The sequence below is a fragment of the Mus musculus genome, chromosome 3 (genome assembly GCF_000001635.26).
Source record: "Mus musculus strain C57BL/6J chromosome 3, GRCm38.p6 C57BL/6J".
In the NCBI taxonomy this organism is placed as follows: Eukaryota; Metazoa; Chordata; class Mammalia; order Rodentia; family Muridae; genus Mus; species Mus musculus.
In genome coordinates, this window is record NC_000069.6 from 123,076,252 (window position 1) to 123,100,171 (window position 23,920).

A 23,920-nucleotide genomic window follows, 5' to 3' on the forward strand; every position below is an offset into this window, starting at 1 on the left:
AAGGGAGAAGAGAAAAGAAAAGAAAAGAAAAGAAAAAGAAAAAGAAAGAAAAGGAAAGACATAAACAAAAAAATGAGTTAAAATGTTGCCTTGCAGTACGAAATCATTACACTGTGTCTGGATGCTGAATTGAAAAACAACAACAAAACAAACAAACAAACAAAAACTAAATTCACAGACCAAGTACTCAACAAGAATAAATCTCTTTTGCAATGAAAAATAACTCAAAATGAACTTTACATGCAAAGAAACAATAAGCCTCTTGACTTGGTTTTCAAGTTACATTTATTACTAATATCATTTGGATTTTTCAGTCCAAATCTTTCACATACAGCCTTTGAGGACAGAGAGAAATAGAAATAACAACCTAATAGGAAAGTATGCCCTGTGTAGCAGTTACTTCTACTTTGAATAGAATCCAAGTGTGAAAATCCTTTTCTTAAGAAACAAACATTTCTGCAATTTCCCCCCATTATAACTGTCCCAAATTGATACATTTTTTTCTCCAAAGTTTTAAGTCATTAATACACATGCATATCTGTGATTAAGCCCCACTAAGTGCATGCTCTTCAAGGTGCATGATGCTGCCAAACATGAGACAGCCTCAAAAACAAAGGGACTAGAATCTGTGTAGCCACCACACTCAGAGTTCAAGTTAAAATTATCTACTAAGGTTTCACACCTATGCAATGATACAATGTTTAAACTTGGATGGGAGGCAATGCCCGATTAGTGTCTCTGTGCTCAACCTTTAGTAAGACACTATGTAGCTTCTGATGATTGGAATATATCTGTAGCAAATGTGGTGTAGCTTTTAAAGCCACAACTCTTCTGTGCAAGGGCTATTGCTTGGAAAATGAGACCAACTTGTTTTATTCTTCTTAAAACGGTAACATAATGACCCACCATAAAAGCCAGATCTTGGGGTGGCTGACTGTCAGTCATGGAACTGTATCACTTTCTAGTCTGCAGTGGTAGTATTGTATTCAAAGGCATCTACACAATTTGACTGTGTTGAAGCATCACTGTGTGCTAAAGATATTCATGTTCTTGTGAAGAAAATGTGCAGCCTTTCTGTTGTATAGAATACATTCAGATAGCTCAATATCAATGCTAATTTTTGGTGTGGTGCAAGCAAAAGATAAGTGCATTTTATAATAATATCTAAGACATCTGCTCCTTGAATCAAATGAGTTTTAGCAAAGAGTGTGCTGTGAGTCAACTGGTGGCAATAAAGCCTAGTACTTACAAAAGAAAGTAGCAGGAGAGAATGTGGACCCATTAAGTAACATCTTTTCCTTTAATCCTCCACTTCTAAAACCAGCCTAATCCAGAATGACTTAAACACCTAGTGATAAATTTGATGACAAAATTGAAGCCAGTAAGGATCATATGTGCACACTTCTTAAGACTCCAGTGGCCTAACATTATTCTTTTAAGATTCTATACATTAAAAAAACCCTCATGGATGCCAATAATTATATTTTATACTTTAAGGGAATTAATACTATATTGATTTAGATAAATTAACAGTGAAAGCTTTTGCTCTAGTTTTTATAAAACTTGTAGTTCAGGCTGGCATGGAATTTTCAGCAACCTTTTTTCTTCATCCCTCAGAGTGATGCAGGCATAAGGCTAGCAATCATATTTTGGGAAGTAGTTATCTATCTCTTTGCTGCATGATTGAACAAATTAGCATGTGGCCACTCTTGCCACTTACTGAGAATTCTTCAATTTTCTTTTTTGTAACTTCTAAAGTAACAGACTGTCTGCATCCTCATAATCCATTTTTATTCTGTGGGCGCTACCATCATAATGCTAAGATGAAAGGAAAATAAAGCAAAATTATCATGTTTGAAAAGCCAAGAAGAATTTTTAAATTAAAAAAGACTGAATAAACTTGATGATGATATGAACTACTTTGAATTCCCTTGTATTTAACGCTTTGAGGTATGTTGGTAAGGAGCTGGTGTTGATCTGTTCGTGGTCATGCTTATAAGGCTGGGTTGGTTAATGGAGAGGCGAGTTAGCCGCCTAACTTCATCTGAACAGCCCAGAAGCAGCCCTTGTGTGTATACTTCTGTTTGTTTCTATAAGCCATCAGGCACATCAGTTGCACAATGACAGGCACATCCATCTACTACTTCCCTAAATCCATGAATAGTTTTATCTTTACATCAATCTTCACTCCACTTACACAAAACCAGCCACTTAGAAATTCCTTTTGGGACCTTTAGTGACGCATTTCTTGGCATTAATGACCTCGTCCACTCCTAAAGGTAATCTGATATCTATGTGATGAGCCACCACAAACAATGCATCAAAGGTCATTCAACGAGAAGATCTTGAGATAGCAGAATTGTAAAGAACCTAAGCAATTAGACAATCCAGCCTTCTCATCTGACGAATGAGAACACTTCAGCTCACGTCTTCCCGTCTCAGGCTGCTGGCTTTAAATAGATTGGAAATAAATCTAATGCCTAGATGTGTGCTTTCCATACATTGCAGTTTTCTTCTAAGTCCATATGGCTTGTATCGTACCCTCACCCTGACATATCCCTGTCTAAAAACATTCCCATCCTGTCCAGGCACAGTGGTGCCCACCTGAAACCCTAGCACTGCGTAGGTTGAGGCAGGGTGGAACCATGAGTTTAAGGATAGCCTGAGCTACAAAAGGAGTACCACACCAGTCAGGGCTACACAGCAAAGGACTGTCACAAACAAACAAAAGAAGAAGAATAGAACATTTCCATTTCAGCCTTCTAATTCATCTGAACTACACCTAAAATGTGTTAGAGAAATGTTTGAAATAACATCAAGGAAATTCTTTTCTGTATGATTATTACTTCTTGTTGGGCTTGCCTTAGGAATTTGTCCTTATAGAAAGGATGGGAACCAGCCAGAGGAAAATCTAGAGGCACCGGGACAGGCAATGGGCTGACAGGTGGATTTGAACAAGGTAAATGGCAAATGCATGTTATATCTATACAAAGAATTTTATATTCCTCACTATTAGAAGTATTGGTAATCACTACATCCTAGTCTAATAATTCTTTTTTGAGCTAAGGCAGAAGAAAATGTTTGGATTCTCTCTCTTTACACGAAGACAAAGTTGAGTTGCATGGGACTCCTTACAAATGAAATTCATATTTTGAATTTTTATATAAGTGCCAGAATATCAATGCAAGAAAGTAATCTTCTTGAATTCCTGGTTTCTTGACTTGTCTCATATGCACTGAGATTACGGGTGTGTGCCACCACGCCCTGCCCACTCTGACTCTTGTCTACCTAGCAGTTCCTTAGGCATTGGCAGATAAGGAAGTGATCCACACTTGTGTGTTTACACACATGTACACTCAGAGAAATGATCTGTGAGAGCCACAGAGGACTAAACGTGGGTTTAAGTCTATTTTTAAAAATAAAGAACCTCTCTAACAACAAAATCCACACAACTGTCACACAAGCTTTCACGGTTGTTGTCTCCACCCCCTTGGGTGTGGGTTATAGTCATAACCACCCAATGGAAGACAATATTCAGACCTAGTCTCCATGGACATCGTTTTCAAATCATTTCTGGACTCCTGCCTATAACACACATATGGCAACTGGGAACTATATAAGGAGTGGCTAGACACATGGCTGTTGACTGGGGACGGGGCAGGATACTCTTGCCTTTCCGAAAAGCTCATGTTGGTCTTCTGAGTTTGAGGGACAAAGGACAGTCTCTCTTTCCAGTCCTCTTGGGACCCTGGAGACACCTTCCTCCGAGCTGCGGAGACTACATGTGCCACGATGGATTCCTGGATGTTCCTAGGTCTGAAGGCGTCATCCACTAGACCGAGAGGGGACCTGGCTGCTGCTTCCCAAGGTGTCGGTCTCTTGTTAGCTTTCTCCAGCTCGAAGGTTGGTTTGCTGGAGTAATTGCAAGCAGACTGGTACAGCCAGGGAGATGCAGAAATGATGGGCGGGGCCGATCTTCCAGGGAGAGAAAGGGAGCGCCCGTTCTCCTAAAAACAAACAAAATGTTAATATAGCTCATTCTCTTCTGTTTGTGCTTATTATTACTGCAAAGCACTCATAGCACCTTTGCCGAGCACTGCACAGATTAAAGCCCTGAAGTGCCCTGTCCTGAAGCCTGGATGGATTGTCTCACTTCGCTTATTCTGCCTCTGGTTTGTTGAGTGATACCCACACTCCTCATTTGGCCCTCTTTGTTGTTTTCCCGTTTTGCTCTCATAGTTCAAACTGCTGCCACTTCTTTCCCAGGAGTAAGCTCATAGCAGGAACCCTGACACCAACAGGATCTGCCCATCTCTCTGACTCCCACCGCATCCCCACCGCGACCCCAGACTCCCAGCTTTACTCCTGCCCTGCCTCTCCTGGCACGAAGTAAACAAACCAGGGACAATGGCAGAAATGGGCCGGAAACTCCTACAATTTTTACTTTTTTCTGAATGACTTTTAACTGCCTGCCTTCTTTTGGTCGACTGAATGCAATAAATGCTGCTTACGAAAGGGTTACCAGTGTAAAGGAAGGGTGGGCCCCTCTCAGAATCTATTTGTGTGATGAAGACCACTCCACGTGAGTTTTTATTCTCTGTCTCTCCGTGTCTCTGTCTGTCTGTCTCAGTGTCTTTGTGTCTCTGTCCCTGTCTCTCTTTGACCATCTCCCTCTCTTTCTCTCTCTTGCTTGTTTTGGAGAGATGGTCTCATTCTGAAGCCGGAGTTGAGCTCTGGGCAATCCTACTGTCTCAGCCTCTCCAGTGCCAGCTAGGAACGTAAGCCTGAGCCACCAAGCTCTTGCGGGTTCAGTTCTTAAGGTTGAGACATGGTCTATGTCTCATTTGCATTTTGGCTCCATTTTTCTTTTTAATATTCATTACATTCCAGAGTCTTTCAGAGTTCTCTGCAACGTTCCTCTGTGCTCGCTAAAGACTGTTTGAATAACCCACAGCAGTGCGGGTTGTTGGAAGTTTTGTTCACCCTCTACCCTTCTGCCTTTCTAGGACACTCGCTGCTAGCTAGCCTGTTAATGTTCTCATTCTTCACTCTTGTTTACATGAGACTTACTTAGACAAACTGTAAAAGAAGAGGAGGAGGAGGAAGGGGGGAGGAAAGAAAGAAAGGAAAGAAGGAAAGAAGGAAAGAAAGAAATAGCAGCAACAGCAAGAAAAAATGAGTCAACTTTGAAAGTATCAAAGTATCAGAGCATTGTTTCTTCACCTGGCATGTTGGTGTTGCCTATAATCCTTGCACTTAGAAGCTGGAGGCAGGAGAACAGGAGTTCAAGGTTAGTCTTGGCTTCATAATGTGTTAGAGGCAAGCCAGGACAACATGAGACTTGTCTCAAAAAAAGAGAGGAGAGAGAGAGAGAGAGAGAGAGAGAGAGAGAACCTTGTTGAATAAAAAGCCAGACTTGAAGTTAGATTCCAAGTTCCCAGTTTCCAACCAATTCATTCTTATTCAACTACATGGATAGTAATACTGGATTTGACCAAGATGTCTCAGGCTCAGCTGGGTTCTGTCTTTTAGCATGCCCTTCCTTCCCCATGTCACATGGGCACACACGGGAGATGACTGAGTCTTGATCTGTGTATGAAGAGATGTCAATATTGTAGGGGCTGGTTCTCTCGTCGGAGTCACTAAAACTTGCCTTTGATGTTGCACCCTGGCAGAAGTTTGTTTCTATTAATGTCCTTATCTTAATCCAGAGCTACAGGCAAACTCTCTTGATTATAGAGCCAGCAAGGGTGGCAGTGACTTTTGCCACCTTTGGCCTACATCTACATTTTATAATTTAACAAGATCTACCCATATTTTATATTACTCATGCATAGATTCATAAACTTACTTAACATCTTTTATGAAATATCTAATACTGCCCAACACTGTTCTGTGAGCTAACAACACAAAAACAATAAGATCTGAGCCCTGAAACCCCAGATCCAGCACCATTCGCGTTCCCATGGCATGTCTAACAATTACCCAGTGAACAGACACTCTACCTGTCTTGTCAGAAAGAAAGAGGTTCTTATTTTATTTTATTTTTTTACTCTGTCTTTGAAAGAGTAATAGCTGAGCCACAGCATAGGTCTATGCCTCCCTTTGTCAGAGCTACAAAAGGGATGAACAACTTTGGTTGCTGAAGCACAGGGAAAATTCTTAGATTCCAATGCTACCTACAGAGGCTCATCTGGTCGGGCACAGCTCTTTCAGCCCATGCTGTTGTTCACAACAACACAATTGAGGGGACAGTAACAGATGAAGGAATCTAGGACTCTATGGAAATGCAGGGCAGACTGAATTAACACACACACACAGACACACACAGATACACACACATACAAACACACATACACACATGCATATACATACATACATACACATAAACACACATATATTCACACATAAACATACTCATACACACATACATACATATATATATATACACATATATACACACATACACACACACACACACATATATATATATTTGCATACACACTTATATACACATACATGCGTATACATACACACATACACACATGATGTGACTGTACACACTACAGTGATGTATATACATATCACTTGCTGAAAGAAATTTATTTTCTCCTCTTTCTCCTGACTCACTTAGTTCGAAAATCTTCTTAGAAGTTGAAACTTAATAGAAATTAAAATTTCTAAGACTTTTCAGTGATACCCTAATATGAAGGATGAGGCTTTTTGTTTTCAGCTAAAACATAAATGTTAATTAGTCAATTATGAACAGAGAAAAGTAAAACTCTGAGGTGTGTTTATAAAAGAGAAAGTCAGGGCTTTATGGAAGGGGGATTAAAAATCTTATTGAGCACTGGAGAGATGGCTCAGAAGTTAAGGGCACTGGCTGCTTTCCCAGAGGTCCTGAGTTCAATTCCCAGCAGCCACATGTATTTTATAACCATTTATAATGGGATCTGATGCCCTCAGCTGGCTTGTAGGTGTATATGCAGATAGAATACTCCTATACATAAAAAAATCTTCAAATGAATCACATTGAAAGTCAAATGAAATTCCACGTGGAATGCATGTTTGTTGAGTATGAAGGCACCATGGATTGTGCGATGGAAGAGGAGCCTGTCTCTATGAATAAACTGACTACTGTTTTTTTTACATGGTCCCACCACATGTACCTTTATTGTCCATTAGCTGCTAATCATGAGGGGATAACCTTTTAAATTATCTTAGGTAGGAGATATAATCACAATATAAATAACTCGTTTTTAGGTACATAATTGTTTTGCATATGCCCAAAAGACCAAGTGCTTCTATTCTCACATTCGCCTAAATCCCTAATTTTAATCTTCATGTCTTGTTTGTTGGTATTGTATCCTTCTGTCCATCTCTGTCCAGGCTCCTGCTGCCCTCTACTTAGCTGCTAACTGAAGCCATGAGACATGCCTTGATCCAGAAATGACTAAAGGACCCGAAAATACCAGAGGTATTTCTTCGGTTTTGAAGTTTGATGGCGTGGTCGAACGCCAGCCTAACCCTGTGGACTGTGGCCTCTACTGTGTGCTTTATTGTTATCAGAGGAATCAAAGAACGCCATATTATAGTGTATATGTGTATGTGTGTGTGTGAGTGACACGGCACTTCCTCAGTGTGGAGGTTAGAAGACAGTTTTCAAGAGTGGGTTCTTTCCTCCTGTGTGATGGAGGACTAAATTCACAGCAGGCTTGCATGGCAGCTGTTTTTACCCACTGAGCTGTTCTGACTAGCCCAAATGAAAGATATTTTTGGTTAGAGAGTATTTATCATGTATTAGTAACTAATCTGTCAAGTTGGCTTTCCTGGTGACCCCGTCAAATTGTTTCTCTTTGCTCCATTATCTTTGAAGTTGTGTTTAACAAAGGGAAAGAGATCTTTCCGTTGCCCAAACCAAACAGGTTCTGGCATCCTGTTTACTTCTAAGGACAGTTCTGTAGCTATTCAAGTTGCCCAAACCAGTCTTAAAGGCTCCACCTCTGTCTAAGCTCTAATTTTAACTTTAAGAGAAGGGGTTCCCGTCCTTTCTCCATGTACTCGTTTCCTCTCCCACCTTGCTCTGACTCCCTGGTGTAATGGGCGAGGATAAAGAAAAGCAAAGAGAAAAGGAGTTTTTTTTTTTTTTTTTTTTCAGCAACCCCATCTTCAGGCTTTTAGGTCTTGGAAACAGACAGTTTGAGAGGGGGAGATTTCATAATAAAGACACAAGACTGCTCCCTGAGGACCTAGCCCATGGTTCTTAATTCTTGCTTAATGTGGAGTGGTGTGTGTGTGTGTGTGTGTGTGTGTGAGAGAGAGAGAGAGAGAGAGACAGAGAGAGAGAGAGAGACAGAGAGAGAAAGAGAGAGAGAGAGAGAATGTGTGTGGTGTGTGTGTGTGTGTGTGAGAGAGAGAGAGAGAGAGAGAGAAAGAAAGAGAAAGAGAGAGAGAGAGAATGTGTGTGTGTGTGTGTGTGTGTGTGTGTGTGTGTGTGTGTGTGTGTGTGGTGGCGCACACCTTTAATCCCAGCACTCGGGAGGCAGGCAGGCAGATTTCTGAGTTTGAGGCCAGCCTGGTCTACAAAATGAGTTCCAGGACAGCCAGGGCTACACAGAGAAACCCTGTCTCAAAAAAAAAAAAAAAACAAAAAAAAACAAAACAAACAAACAAACAAACAAAAACAAAAAACCAAAAACAAACAAACAAACAAAAACCTAGAGTTATTTTGAAAGAGGAGCCTCACCATCTAGAGACTGCCATATCCAGGGATCCATCCCATAATCAGCTTCCAAACGCTGACACCATTGCATACACTAGCAAGATTTTGCTGAAAGGACCCAGATATAGCTGTCTCTTGTGAGACTATGCCAGGGCCTAGCAAACACAGAAGTGGATGCTCACAGTCAGCTATTGGATGGATCACAGGGCCCCCAATGGAGGAGCTAGAGAAAGTACCCAAGGAGCTAAAGGGATCTGCAACCCTATAGGTGGAACAACATTATGAACTAACCAGTACCCCAGAGCTCTTGACTCTAGCTGCATATGTATCAAAAGATGGCCTAGTAGGCCATCACTGGAAAGAGAGGCCCATTGGACTTGCAAACTTTATATGCCCCAGTACAGGGGAACACCAGGGCCAAAAAGTGGGAGTGGGTGGGTGGGAGGGTGTGGGGGACTTTTGGGATAGCATTGGAAATGTAAATGAGGAAAATACCTAATAAAAAATGTATATAAAAAAAAAAAAGAAAGAAAGAGGAGCCTCAGTTGAGAAGATACCATCACCAGGTTGCTTGAAGGCAACTTTGTAAGGCATTTTCTTGATGAACCTGTGATATGGGAGGAGCCATCCCATTGTGGGTGGTGCCGGTCTTGGACAGGGTGTCCTGGGGTGTATAAGAAAGCAGGCTAAGCCAGAGGGAGCAAGTCATAAGCAGCCTTCATCCATAGCCTTTGTTTCGGTTCCTGCCTCGGGTGCTTGCCCTGACCTGCTCAGTGATAGAGTATGACCTGGGAGCGCTAAGATGAAACGAACCTTCTTTCCCGGGTTGCTCTTGGTCTTCATACTTCATCTCAGCAACAATTGATACATGAGCCGTTTCTGTGCATTCTAGGAGGTAATTTGAAACTCTTCTGGATTCAGCTAGGAAGCTGTCTACTTTAGCTTGTAGCTAGCTGCTCGGACCCATCTGCCCCCTCCGGAGCCTAGAGACTTCCAGTCACCTCTCATTTGCTCCTGACCTCTCCTGGTCCATGGGGAAACACATACCATTTGTGGGCACGAGGCAGCAAACTTCCTGGTTCTTTGCCAAAACTGCTTGCCAACCTGTGTTCTCCCTTTCCAGATTTCCTGAGCGTGTCAGGTCACAGCCCTCTCTGACCCATTAGCTGTCCTCACACCGCCTTTCAGGTCAGCTCATCTCAGACTCCACTCAAAAATTCTTCTCCTACATGGTCTGAAGTGAAGGCCAGGGTTTCTGAGCCCCTGCCCTCCACTGTCTGTATCCACGTTCTGGTACGTACAGTCACAGGGACCTGGCTGAGGATGCGAGCCCTGCAGAAGTAGCGCGCCATTGTTATCTTTGTAAAGCCTACTGCTCTGTTCTGAACTCGGGTTAGTGCGCAGCCGCTCCTCTCTGGGGTTTCTTGGCTAAGACGCCAGCTTCACTATCGTTCTGCATGCATGCACACGCCATTTCCAGCCAGCTAAGTACAAAGCCCTTTATCATAGTTTTCTGTGTTAAAATATGGGCTAAACATGGAATAGAATTTTAGTCTACAAATTATTTTCAAGGAAAACGTCTAGAAACTTTCAATGGTCTTAAGAGGAGAGACTTTACAACTTGCGCAGGCCCTGCCTTGCAGAAAAGGACTAATTTCCTTCCAGGGCATCATGCATCCTTGGCCTGGGGACTTCCTCCTTATACTGAACCACACCTCCGTTCCTGGCTTTACCTGGTTGTTGATCCTGGTGCCTCAGAAACACAATCTCTCAACACTCTTTTTCTCTTCTTTCTCCTTCTCCCCAGTGGTTGGTTGGTTGGCTCAAAGCAGGGTCTCACTCTGTAGCTGAGGTTGGCCCTCTGAGTGGCCCTTCTATTTTAGTCCCTTGAGTGCTGGGCTTACAGACATGACTTAGCACAGACAGCTGGCGTCTACTTCTTTACAGACTTTAGGTTCTAACTTCTGCCCCTCAATACGCATTTGATCACTTTCACCATCTTGTCCCTGACTTCCATTTTCTATGTTCTTCTTTCAGTTTGTCAAGTAAGGTTAATGTAGAAACATTTTGAAATACACGCACACACACATGTGGGCATGCACACACATAACTGTGTGTACTCACACATACCCAGAACCAACCCGGGGGCTAAGTTAAACTATCCGTCACTCTGCCCATGGGTCCATGTCATCTGGCAGATATGACAATAACTTACATGGGTCAGTCAATCCTATATTTAGAGCATTTGGTTCTTTAACCCATAAGAGTACACGCTAATCCTTTTATGTGTACCAATCTTAAAATAGCTCAATATTTTTAATACAGTAAAGACTACAAGATGCTCACTGAACTCATGAGCCAGGTGGGGTAATATATCCCACAAGAGGAGCGAATACTAAATAATATTTTTCTACTTTTGCCTTTAATTATAGATGACATGAATACATTGTTTATCATTGTGTATCAGGCAGTGCGTGTTCATTGCTTCTGTGGACAGCTTCATACAATTCTCAACACAGACCCATGAACCGGACACTATCATCATCTCTGTTTTCTATCTGTGTACCTCTTGCACTTGAACAAGGTAAGTAGCCTCCCCTCAGGTCAAAAGCTAAGGACAGTTAGTGTGAGGAGCTGAGCACAGGGAGTCTCACAGCAGAGGTCTTTTTCAGTCCTTTTTCTTTCTCTCTGTCCTAAGAATTGAACTCAGGGCTTTGCTTATCCTAGGCAACTGTTCTGCCACTGAGCTATGCCTGGCTCAGAGGGGTTTTTGTTTTAATTAATTAATTTTTTTATACTCCATATTTTATCACCCCCCCCATCTACCTTCGACTGCTCCACATCCCACACCTCCTCCCCACCCCATCCTGTCTCCATGTGGATGTCCCCACCTCCACCCCACCTGACCTCTAAACTCCCTGTGGCCTCCAGTCTCTTGAGGGTTAGGTGCATCATCTCTGAATGAACACAGACCCGGCAGTCCTCTACTATATGTGTGTTGGGGGCCTCACATCAGCTAGTGTATGCTGTCTGTTTGGTGGTGCAGTGTTTGAGAGATCTCAGGGGTCTAGATTAATTGAGACTGCTGGTCCTCCTACAGGAGCAATCTCTCTTCTCCTCAGCTTCTTCCAGTCTTTCTCTAATTTGACAACAGGGGCCAGTTGCTTTTGTCCATTGGTTGGGTACAAATATCTGCATCTGACTCTTTCAGCTGTCACACTTGTAATCTCAGAATTCAGGGGACAAAGGCAAGAGGATCACTGCAAATTAAGGGCAGGCCTGGGCTACATAGTGGTTTCCAGGTCAGCTAGAGCTCCATAAGGATTCCTGTCTCAAAGAGAACAAACTCAAGTGTTCATCATTCATAGTAGAATGGTAGACTTTACGGAAAGCAAAATGTGAAATTGCACGGGGAGACATTTGTAAAACAAACAAACTAAAAACCAACCAATCAAACAACAAAACGTTGGACTCTGATACTGGAGCTGGGTTGGCAGAGGACTTGCCTAACATACACGAAGAATCGGTTAAAATCATGATGACCTAGGCCTGTAATTCCAGCACTTGGGAAATAGAGCTAGAAAGGTCAAGGTTCAAGGTCATCACCAGATGCAGAACAAGTTCAAGGTCAGCCTGGGGTACAAACAACAGGCATACAGTAACCATCTCTCATAACATTTAAATCCATGAAAACTATCTTAGGACTTTTGGAAGCAGCCATTTAAATTCTGTGCTAATCTGTGCCAATCAATACTGGTTATTGGTGACCAGCATACAGGAACTATTCACAGATCACATTTAGATGCGTCTCTGTCTGTTGCTGGTGAGACACTTCCAGGCTCTACACTCAGGATAGAAACACGGAGGGGCTAAGGGACATTCTCAAATTTTTATCAACCATCTTTTCAGGTCAATTAAATGTTCTTGATTTATGTAGCTTGTTAACAAGACAGCTTAGTTGGTTTCTTATTGAACTACGTGGTAATGAATTTAGCAGGGAAATGCCATCTCAAGTGTACTTCTAATAAGAAAGGCAGTTCTAAAGCAATGGGAACTGTTGTAGCAGCCAGAGGAGTTGAACCTGATACAGGTTTTCAGATTCAAAATATTTGATCTCATAAACACTGCACAAAGCTAAAACAATTTTCTTGGCTGAAATCTTGCTTACTCATGCACCACGGAGAAAGCATTTCCACTTGACAAATATTATTTCAACTCCTCTGGTACCTTTCTCTTTTAAGCACATAATCAAAAAATACATTTTGCAAACATAATCTTTATCATGAGCAGCTCTGGAGAGGTCCAAAGCAAATAAATAGGAGCAGAGTGCATTTCCTTAGCCTTTAAGCCATTGATTAGGATATCTGAGAAGCAGAGGTCCTAGGAGAGGTGGGCCATTGGAAGCAAGCACGCAAGCACAAAGACCATCCCAGTTTTCCATTTGCTATGATCCTTGCAGTCAGCACCATTCCTCCCCGTTCTATATGTCTACACGCTGATTGGTCAGAAATCTCTAGAGGGCTGACCTCACTACACTTCCAGTACCTGTGGTTTGTCCTGACTTCCACTGCTGCCCTGTTGGGCTGGGCCATCGAGAGCCCTGTTGGATCGGCTCTGCATGTCCCTACTTCCACCCTTGCTTCTTCTACTTGAATTTCAGGATCCCGGTCTTACTGCTTGTTCTAACTCAAGTTAGATTATGACACTCAGCTCAATGATGAAAACTCTGCTATGGCTTCCCACTCCATGGAAGGAAAAGCCAGAGGTCTTTTGTTGGCCCACGCATAGCCAGCGAAATCTGCTGTGTCCTGGGTGCATCTCTGTTTGCAATTCCTGAGACACTAGACATTCTCGTCCCTGAGACCTGATCCTTCTGTTCGGAACACAATGCCCCAGATGCAGAGTGTGACGTCTCTGTCCTTCCTCAACTGTCATGCAATCTACTATGAATTCCATCTCTCTCAAAGCTCCCCTCTGTCTGTCTGCCTGCCTGCCTGCCTGCCTCCCCTTAGGTGTATACTCAATTTAACATGAGAAATGTTTTTCTTAATCATTTCACTTTTCTCCTGGAGAAAGAAATTAAGGTCTGCAGTCTATCTAAGAGCAACGGTTTCTGAAAACAGTTCTAAAGGCTGGGCTCAGAGGCTTAGGCCAACAGCCCCAGCATTCAGAAAGCTGAGTCAAGAGGATTGGGAACTGTAGGCTACAGGGTGAGACCTTATTTCAAGAATGCAAAAAACAACAATAACAAAAAAATGTCCAAAAGAAAAGAATGTGTGTGTAGGGGAAGGGGGGGGAGGGGTATTCTTAAAATGGTACCTAGAATCAAAACTAAAAGCTGTTTAGAAAACATTTGTTAAATGAGTGTTGATCTCCATATCATACCACTGCAAATAGGATATTTTCCTATCATCACTGAAATGTTTGGTCAACTTCCAAAATTCAGCCCATTTCACACATCTGGCCCATGTGGAAAGGGACTCAGAAAGAGCGCACTCCCCTGACCTCTGACATTTTGGAGTCAAGCTACTTTGTTGTGTGTTGTCTTTGAGGCAGGATCTCAGATTTAATCCTTCACCTTCCCATCTCTCCAGGGCTGGGCTTGCAGGCATCACTCTATGTCTTCAAACTGCTTTGAACTTACAAACGAGAAATCATAGAAAATTATACCCAGATTGTAAAAGTAGCCTGAAATACACTCCTTAAAATAAGACCAAATAAGAAAAGCAATAGATAGTATTAGTGATTATCTTAGGTAGGTTTCTACTCTGTGGTAAAGACCATGAGCAAAAGCAACTTGGAAAGGAAAAGGGTTATTTGGTTTATATAATCCGGGTCACAGTTGGTGGGGGGAGGGGCAAGGCAGAAACCTGGAGGCAAGAACTGAAGCAGAGGTCATGAAGAAATGCTGCCTATTGACTAGGTCCCCATGGCTTGCTCATCCTGCTTTCTTATACATCTCAGAACCACTTGCCCAGGGTGGGGGTGGAGCACTGACCAAAGTGGGCTAGGCCTTCCCACATCAATCATCAATCAAGAAAATGCCGCCCCCCCCCCCCCCCAGATTTGCCTACAGGCAACTTAAGGGAGGCATTTTCTCAGTTGAGTTTCCTCTTCCCAAATAATTCTAGCTTGTGTCAAGCTGACCAAAAACTAACCCGGACAGGGTTGAAAGAAGAAAAAAATCAAGTTGATTTCGCGTTTATTATGTGTCTGGAAATAGTATCTTCCCCTCACCAGATTTGTAGGGTCATATCCAGCTTCAGCTAGAATTTACCCAAAGAGGAGCAGTTTAACACTGGAAAAAATTCTGTTAAGATTCCGACACACTTTATTGTTTCTTTAATTTTAGAGGCAGGGTTTCATATAGCACACAGTTGCCTCAAAATGGCCAAAGATGGCCTTAAACTTCTGATCCTCCTGTTCCACTTCCTGAGTTATAGAATTACAGCCATTCTCTGCTACCCCTAGTTTATGCGAGGCTGGAGACTGAACCCAGGACCTGGTACATGAGAGCTGGTGCTCTACCCATTGAGCTCCATGTCCATCCCTGTCTAGAGGTATTTAAATATATAGCAAATATTTTTTTTCGAGGTGATTTAAATATAGTCTAGCTTGATGTTGGAGGATGAGGAAACCTCTCATTTGCTTTTGTTCTTGTGTCTTCTATCCACCTCTTCACAATACTCTCAAGTGAAAATTTTGGAAATGCAACTGTTACAATCTTTTATCAAGAAAATGCAGAAGAGCCGGGTGGTGGTGGCACACGCCTGTAATCCCAGCACTTGGGAGGCAGGGGCAGGTGGATTTCTGAGTTCGAGGCTAGCCTGGTCTACAGAGTGAGTTCCAGGACAGCCAGGGCTACACAGAGAAACCCTGTCTGGAAAAACAAAAACAAAAACAAAAACAAAAGAAAGGAAAGAAAATGGGGAAGTCCTTACAAGTTTACATTATTATTCTGCTTGCAACAGACAAATGACCTAACTGATAGGCAGTTTATGTATCTCTATCTTTTGGACTGTGTCTATCTATGTGTGTGTCTATCTGTTTTATCAGAAATGAAGCCAAGGAACCGAACATTTTAAGACAGTTTGACGAATGTAATAAATAAACATCAAAATGGTTCCTGCTTCGAGGTTCACGCCTGAGTTCCTGTCCTGACTTCCCCTGGTGAAAGACTGTAAGCTGTGAGATGAAATTAACCCTTGCCTCTCCCAAGTTGCTTTTGAACATGGTGTTTTATCGCAGCAATGGAAAACAAACTAAAACAAGCACCAAAACAATAGACTTCTACGCTTTATCTCACGTTTAAAGACGATCCTTTGGGAGAGAGGCCAAGGGCTGTAAGAGCCAGCAGGCTGGAGGAATGGGAATTCAGACTCCACACAGGTATGGGCTTGTGGTGTCCGGTTTCTCACTAGGGCTCAACTGTTCTTGAAATTGTAAAGTAGGAATAATGCTGTCTGCCATTTCAAGATTCTGGGTAGAAGAGTTTCTAAACTGAATGCCACACAGCACAACGAATCATGACCATTTTTATTATTGTGTGATGAGACTGTGTGGCTCAAAGGTGTCAGAGATCTGGCAGAACCTTTTGTTCAAGAGGCAACTGCATGGGCGGGCTGCCGACCCTAGACAAAAATAGAAGCAGGCCTTGACTTTGAAGTGGGGTGAGCGATGCAGGCCTCGGAGAGTGCCAAGGCAGCCCTGCCTCCCCGTGCTCCCAGAACATAGGCAGCTGTGCTGGCCAGAAACACCACCCCTGACCTCATCTCTCTGCTGGATCAGAGTGGGCCAGAATACAGAAGAGTAGTTGGTTTCTGATGTTCTATTTTAAAAAAGATAAAATATAAAAACAGTAGCTCTCAGCGTAAGTTCAGAGAGAGCCATGCTATGGAGAAATCTGTGTGTATTCTTCTTTGATCTCTTCATTTTAGAGATGCAGACTGACTGTGAGCTGACAGACTGACTGTGTGCTGGTCGGAATGCTGAGCACTAGGTGTCTGTTGCCTCCGGTCATCCTTCCCAAAGTCTGTAAATCCCCTCCCTGCAAATAAGCATGGGAACTACTAAAGGCATTTACCCCATGCCACCAAGTCTGCATTGCATGCATTTGCATAAAGGAATTGAAGGCATAGGCAATAAAATTTAATTTGAATAATCTATTTTAAGGCACGACAGCAGTTACTATAGCAATTTTTACCAACTTCTGAAAAGAACCCAGTGAATAAATTATAGCTTATTAAAATACTTCTATTACTATAAGCTGCATTCTATTGAAATAGCTGAAAGTGCCATCTTAAAGGCTTATAATGTGTAGCATTATTTAATTACATTTTAATAAGAGTCTAGATTGGATAAAGCTGCCCTGGGAAGAGCATCAGAAGTGCAGAAGGAGCTCGCAGCAGCCTACACTGCTCCTTACATGCACTGGAGCTGCAAGACCGGAAGAAGCCACAGTGCATGTTGGAGTTCTGCCAGAACAAACAAGAAAGCTCACAGTCTCCCTTACTCCCAAGCCGGGAGTAGGACTACCGGGAAACCAGAAGGCTGCAGAGAGAGGCCGGTGCCTGCCACCCACCCCTCCTGCATGCACAGGGCCTGTAAGAGGCGGAGGGATCTGGGAAAGTGGTCTTTGAACTTTGCAGCGGGGCCCGCAGTTTACGGCATACGACGTTCTTGTACTTTTTTATTTTCTGCTACTTACTTTCTACTCTTCTATGTATGTCTCCCGATGGCTTTGCCTTTGTCTTTAGAGTGCTCAGTTAGGTTTTGGGAGCTGTTGCTTATGCCTCCCCCCCCCCCCCTTCATCTTTTCCTCTAAACCCATGGTCATCTCTCCCACCTCGCCTCACCCCGCCACTTTACCCACCTCACCCTGTTTTCTACTCAGTGTTAATTTAATATTTCTCCTCCCCTACTCTGCTTCCCTCCTAACCCTGACCGTATTTTCTAGTTTTAGGTTATGTAAACAGTTTCTTATATATTTTTTCTTGGTTACAGCTCCCCTCCCCCACTCCTCCCCCACTCTCCCCACCTCTCTGCCCATCGCCCTCCATGGTTGTTCACGAGCTCTCTCTCTTTAAAGAACAAGTATGTTAACTAAACTCCAAGTACACTCCATGCTATCCTTGCCTGTTTATCCTCCAAAAGTTATTGAAGCCGAAGGAGTCACTGTTGGGAATTGGCTAATAAAATATTTGAATAGTGTTAGTATTCAGCCACTGTGGTTGGTCTTGCAGTTAATATTCTACTTGGGGAATGGTACGGAGCTTACACCAGGCATCTGGAGCTCCGGGAGTGAGGAATTATTTTCTCAACTACAGCACATTGAGCTCTAACACATTCAAGTCTGTGTGAAAATTGCAAATACTTCAAATGAAGGAAAATAGTTGGTCAAAACTAAACCAACCCTAAAAAAACAAAAAACCAAAACAAGACATTAGATGCATACATCCCAACATAGCAACATTTAAAAAACAAACAAACAAACAAACAAACAAAAAAAAAACAAAAAAAATCAGAACTCTTCCAAATAGAGTTAGCCTTCAGTAACGGCACCTAGTTGGAGTGAGTTAGATGAACTCCCACATAGAACCTGAAGTAATGACCGTACACATGATCAAGGTCACAAAGAGATGAATGAAATAAGGAGGTGATACATAGTATAAACAGGAAAGCCAACAAAGAAATTACAGAGAAACACCAATTCAGAGTACTAGACATTACAAAAACAAGACAAAAAAAAAAACCCACAAAAAACAAACAAACAAAAACCTGTACTGGCTGGGTTTGTGTGTCAACTTGACACAGCTGGAGTTATCACAGAGAAAGGAGCCTCCCATGAAGAAATGCCTCCATGAGATCCAGCTGTAAGGCATTTTCTCAATTAGTGATCAAGTGGGGAGTGCCATTGTGGGTGGTGCCATCCCTGGGATGGTAGTCCTGGGTTCTATAAGAGATCAGGCTGAGCAAGCCAGGGGAAGCAAGCCAGTAAGGAACATCCCTCCATGGCCTCTGCATCGGCTCCTGCTTCCTGACCTGCTTGAGTTCCAGTCCTGACTTCCTTTGGTGATGAACAGCAATGTGGAAATGTAAGCTGAATAAACCCTTTCCTCCCCAACTTGCTTCTTGGTCATGATGTTTGTGCAGGAATAGAAGCCCTGACTAAGACAAGAACAAAACAAAACAAAACAAAACAAACAAACAAACAAAACCAATAGAGTGGACCATGGTCAAGACAGGGTGGGTAAGCACAGGATTCAATGTACAGGAACTGGAACAATTCAATAAGGAGGAAGGTAAGTGTGGTGGTTTGGATGAGAATGGCGTCCATAGGCCCACGTATTTAAATGTCTGATTCCCAGTTGGTTAGCAGGATACAGTGTTGCCTTGTTGATGAAGGTGTGGACTTTCAGGTTTCAAAAGCCCATGTCATTCCCAGTTAGCTCTCTTGTTCTCTGCCTCCTGTTTGTGGATCAGATATGAGCTCTCAACTACTGCTCCAGCACTGGACCTTCCTACTGCTGCACCTCATCCATGAAGGTGAGAAACTCTCCATGTGAGTCTATAAACAAGCCCCCAATTCAATGCTTTCTTTTATAAGTTGCCTTAGTCATAGTGTTTCTTCACAGCAATAGAAAAATAACTAAGGCAATAAAATAATACTTTAAAAAAAAAAGATACCAGTGAGAATTCCAAGGTACATGTGGCACTCTGAAAAGACTGAATTAGGTTTACACAACAGGAGGGGAATCTCATTCTAATGGCATAGAAAATGTCTTCAAGAGAATCATAACAGAAAATCTCTCAGAGTTAGGAAAAGTTAGAAAACACAGGAGGCATTTAAGGTGGAAAACAGACAAGACCAGAAAAGAACCTCACTTGTCATATTAAAAATAAAGCATTAAATATACAGAACAAAGAAACTATACAGAAAACAGTAGTCGAGAAACACCAAGACACATGCAAAGGCAGGCTGCTAAGAATAACAGCAGAAATCCTATAGGTGGACAACAATATGAACTAACCAGTACCCCCGCCCCCCGGAGCTGGTGTCTCTAGCTGCATATGAATCAGAAAATGGCCTAGTCAGCCATCAGTGGAAAGAGAGGCCCATTGGTCGTGCAAACTTTATATGCCTCAGTACAGGGGAACGACATGGCCAAGAAGTGGGAGTGGGTGGGTGGGGGAGCGTGTGGGGGACTTTTGGGATAGCATTGGAAATGTAAATGAAATAAATACCCAATTAAAAAAAAGAATAACAGCAGAATGGTCAATTAAACCTTTAAAAGCTAGAAGGGTTTGGGATGATGCTTTTCAAGATCTGAAGGACCCCAGACTAACCAGCAAAGCTACTTGTCATAAATGAATGAAAACAAAACCTCCCCAGGATAGCAATAGACCAAAAGAATTGATGATCTCTAACCTAGGTCTATAGAAAATATTTGAAAGAATCCTTCCTATTGAAGGGGGGACAATGCACAAAGCCATAGGGAAAAATAAACTGGAATAATAGCTGAGCAAGAAAAGAAGAGGGAATAAACAATATCAACAAAATGACAGGAATCAATGCACACCTTTAAATAGTAATCCGGAATATTGATGGTCTCAATTCCCCAGTCAAAAGCCACAGACTAGTAGTGTGTGGGATCAAAAAGCAGGAGCAATCTATTTACCACCTCCAAGGAGTGTATCTCATTCCAAAACACAGACACCACTAGGGTAAAGGGATGGAACATGATCCAAGCAAAGAGACCCCAGAGTCAGGTGGGCATCACCGATCTGATATTTAACAAAATGGCCGTCAAACACCAGCTAGTGGAGACAGACAGAGACGGTGCCTTCATGCTAACTAAAGGAGCAATCAACCAAGAAGACCTTATAATTCTAAAGGTTACACCCTGAGCACGGGCGTACCACACTTCATAGAATGAGCACTGCTAAGGATGAAGTCACGGGTGAACCTCGGCACAAGAGGAGCAGGTGACATTAACTGCCCTATTCCCGCCAGTTGGCAGGCCATCTAACCAAACCAAACAGAGAAATCGATGAATCAAGCCAAATATATATGAAGTGGCCTAAACAGACAGCTACAGAACACCCATACAGACAACAAGGAATACACACTTTTCTTGAAGTCCATGGAAGGTCCTCTAAAACGTATCATATACCAGGACACAGAGCCATTGTTAAACAAATATCGGAAAGCTGAAATAACTTCCTATATTCTATCTGATCACAATGGACTAAGGCTACAAGTCAACATGGAGACAAAGCCTAGAACACATACAAACTCATGGAGATTAAGCAATGAGTTACCGAGCAGTGACTGGATCCTTAAAAAATCAAGAAGGAAAAAAATTTAAAATCTCTCCCAACAACTGGAGCAGGGCCTGCTCTTAAAGCTGATGCCGGTCTGTGGATCCTGTTCCCTAACTGGGAGGCCTTCTCTGGCCTCAGTGGGGGAGGATGCGCCTAACCCTGCAGAGACTTGATGTGCCAGGGTTGGGTGATACAGGTGTGGGGTGGCGGGGTGGGGGTTGGGGGGTGGGGGGGAAGGCTCCACCTTCTCAGAGGAGAAGGGAAGGGTGGATGGGGTGTGAGGGACTATGTGAGGGGGACCAGGAAAAGGGGGGTAGTAATCAGCATGTAAAGTTAATAAATAAATTGATATAGAAAAACATTTTAAATCTTAGAATCAAATGAAAATTAAAACATAGCATGCCAAAATTATGAGATACAATGAAAGCATCTTAAGAGGGAAATTCTAAGCATTGAGTCTATATTTAAAAACATCAAAGAAATCTTTTTGTTTGTTTGTTTGTTTGTTTGTTTGTTTTTCCGAGACAGGGTTTCTCTGTGTAGCCCTGGCTGTCCTGAAACTCACTCTGTAGACCAGGCTGGCCTCGAACTCAGAAATCCTCCTGCCCCTGCCTCCCAAGTGCTGGGATTAAAGGCGTGTGCCACCATGCCTGGTCAAAGAAATCTTAAATAACTTAATTATACACCTTAAAGGTCTGGAAAAAGAAGGACAAGTCTTTAGAAAGAAAGTAATAAGTTAAGACAAGAGTATGGAATGAAAATAACAACAAAATAATATAGTTAATGAAACATATTTATCTTTGAAAAGATAAAGACTTACCTACCCTTACCAAAGTAACTACAGAAGTGAGAAGAAGATCCAAATTAAATTAGAAACGGAATAGGAGCCATTACAGCAGACACCAGTGAAATTCAAAAAGCATTAAGTCTTACCTAAAATGGTATATCTTCCCACCGAATTGGAAAAATCTAAAAGAAATAGGTCAATTTTAAGATGTAAATGACCTACCAAAATTAAAACAAGAGGAGATCAACAATTAAAACAGATCTGTAGTAAGCAGTGGGATTGAAGCAGTAATTAAAAAAAAGAAAAAAAAATCTCTCAACTCAAGCAAATCCAGGACCAGATGGATTTTATCAGACCTTCAAAGAAGAACTAAAATCAATACTTCTCAAATTAATCCATACAAAGTGAAGAAACATTACCTAAGTATTTTATGAAGACAGTACTATCCTGATCTAAAAACCAGACAAAGATAAAGATGCAACAAAAAAGGAAATTAAGACCAAAAACCCCAAAGACCATATGAACATAATTGCAAAGGTTCTCCAAAAAAAAAAAAAAAAAAAAAAAAAAACCAAAAAACCCAAAAACAAACGTTTTAAGCTTAATTTAATAGCACATCATAAAGATCACATACTATGGTCAAGTAGACTTTATTCCAGAGATATAATTATAAAGTAATATATATATATATAAATAAATAAATGTTATTTATTACATAAATGGACTCAAGACTAGAAATTATAAGGCCATCTTGATACAGGGAAAGGCTTTTGATAAAATCCAACATCACTTCACGTTTTAAATCATTTAAAACTGCATTTCAATAATCTTAAAACTCGTGTAGAAAAGACTCTAAGTAGCCAAAGCAACCCTGAGCCAAAGTGAATCTACTGCTAGAGATATTGCCACACCCGGTTTCTACGCTGCAGAGGCAGCATAATAAATAAACAACCAAACAAAGCCCAAACAGTTTGGTAGTGGCACAAAATAGATGCATAGATCCACAGACTAGAACAGAGGCACCAATACAAGGTCAGGTAGCCACAGCTACCTGACCTTTGGCAAAGATAGCAAACGTACCCACCCAAAGCTGAGAAAAGATGAATGGTGCTTGGATAACTGGATCTAAGTGCAATAGTGTCCTCACCTCTCCCGTGCAGAAACCTCGGCTTCCCAAGGATTAAAGATTTGTACAAGACCTGAGAGTTTCCGCCTGTAGGAAGTATGGAGGACACTTCCAGATGGAGGCCTGCTTAAGTAAGGGCTTTCTGAATAAGACTCTAGCCCTTTAAGAAGTAAGTCCAATAACTGACAAACAGGACCCCATGAAAACACCTGTACATCAACTGTAGACGCAGCCTACAGAATAGGAGGAAATTTATTTATTTATTTATTGCTTGCCAGCTGCACATCTAATAGAGGATTAGTATCTACAATAGTCAAAGAACTCAAATACCTAGACTCAATAGAAAATAGGCTGTGGAGCCTAACAGAGAGTTCTTGAAAAGAAACACAAATGGCCTATAAAGATTCTAAAAAGCCTTCAACATCATTAGCTTTCAGGGAGATTCAAATAGAAACTTCTTAGAGATCCCGGCTGTGCTGACTAGTGTTTCCCCACTTTATACAAACCATCTTAGAGGAGGGAACCTCAACAGAGAAAATGCCTCCCTACCACCAGCCTCTAGGAAAGACTTTGGGGCGAGTAGGGGGAGGGGCGTCTTTTCTTGATTAATAATTGATGTAATAAGCCCACTGTGATTTGTACCATCCTTGGGCAGGTGGTCCTACCATACAGAAGAAAGCACACTGAACAAGCCATGGACAGCAAGCCAGTAAGCAGCATTCCTTCATGGCCTCTTCATCAACTCCTGCCTCCAGGTTCATGCCTTGAATTCCTGCCCTGAGTTCTTCCAGTGATGGAGTTTGACCTGAGAACTATACGATGACATAAACTCTTTTCTCCCCAAGATGCTATCGATCACCATGCATTATCCCAGCAGTAGAAACCATAAGACACACTATTAACCCAGTCTAGCTTTAAGAAATCAGACAAAAACATTGGTGAGGACGTGGCCAAAGGGGAA

General features: G+C 42.1%; 1 protein-coding gene across 2 annotated transcripts in view; it reads right to left on the reverse strand.

Annotated features, from left to right (window-relative positions):
• Nucleotides 1-267: 267 nt before the first annotated feature.
• The window catches only part of Synpo2 (synaptopodin 2), a 159,650-nt gene continuing 135,997 nt past the window's right edge, over nt 268-23,920 (reverse strand). For both annotated transcript variants that reach the window (NM_080451.2, XM_030252390.1), the window contains exon 5: nt 268-4,007. In NM_080451.2, the coding sequence (NP_536699.2) occupies nt 3,468-4,007 (540 nt within the window). In that variant the 3' untranslated portion in view covers nt 268-3,467. The remainder of the gene's footprint in view (nt 4,008-23,920) is intronic.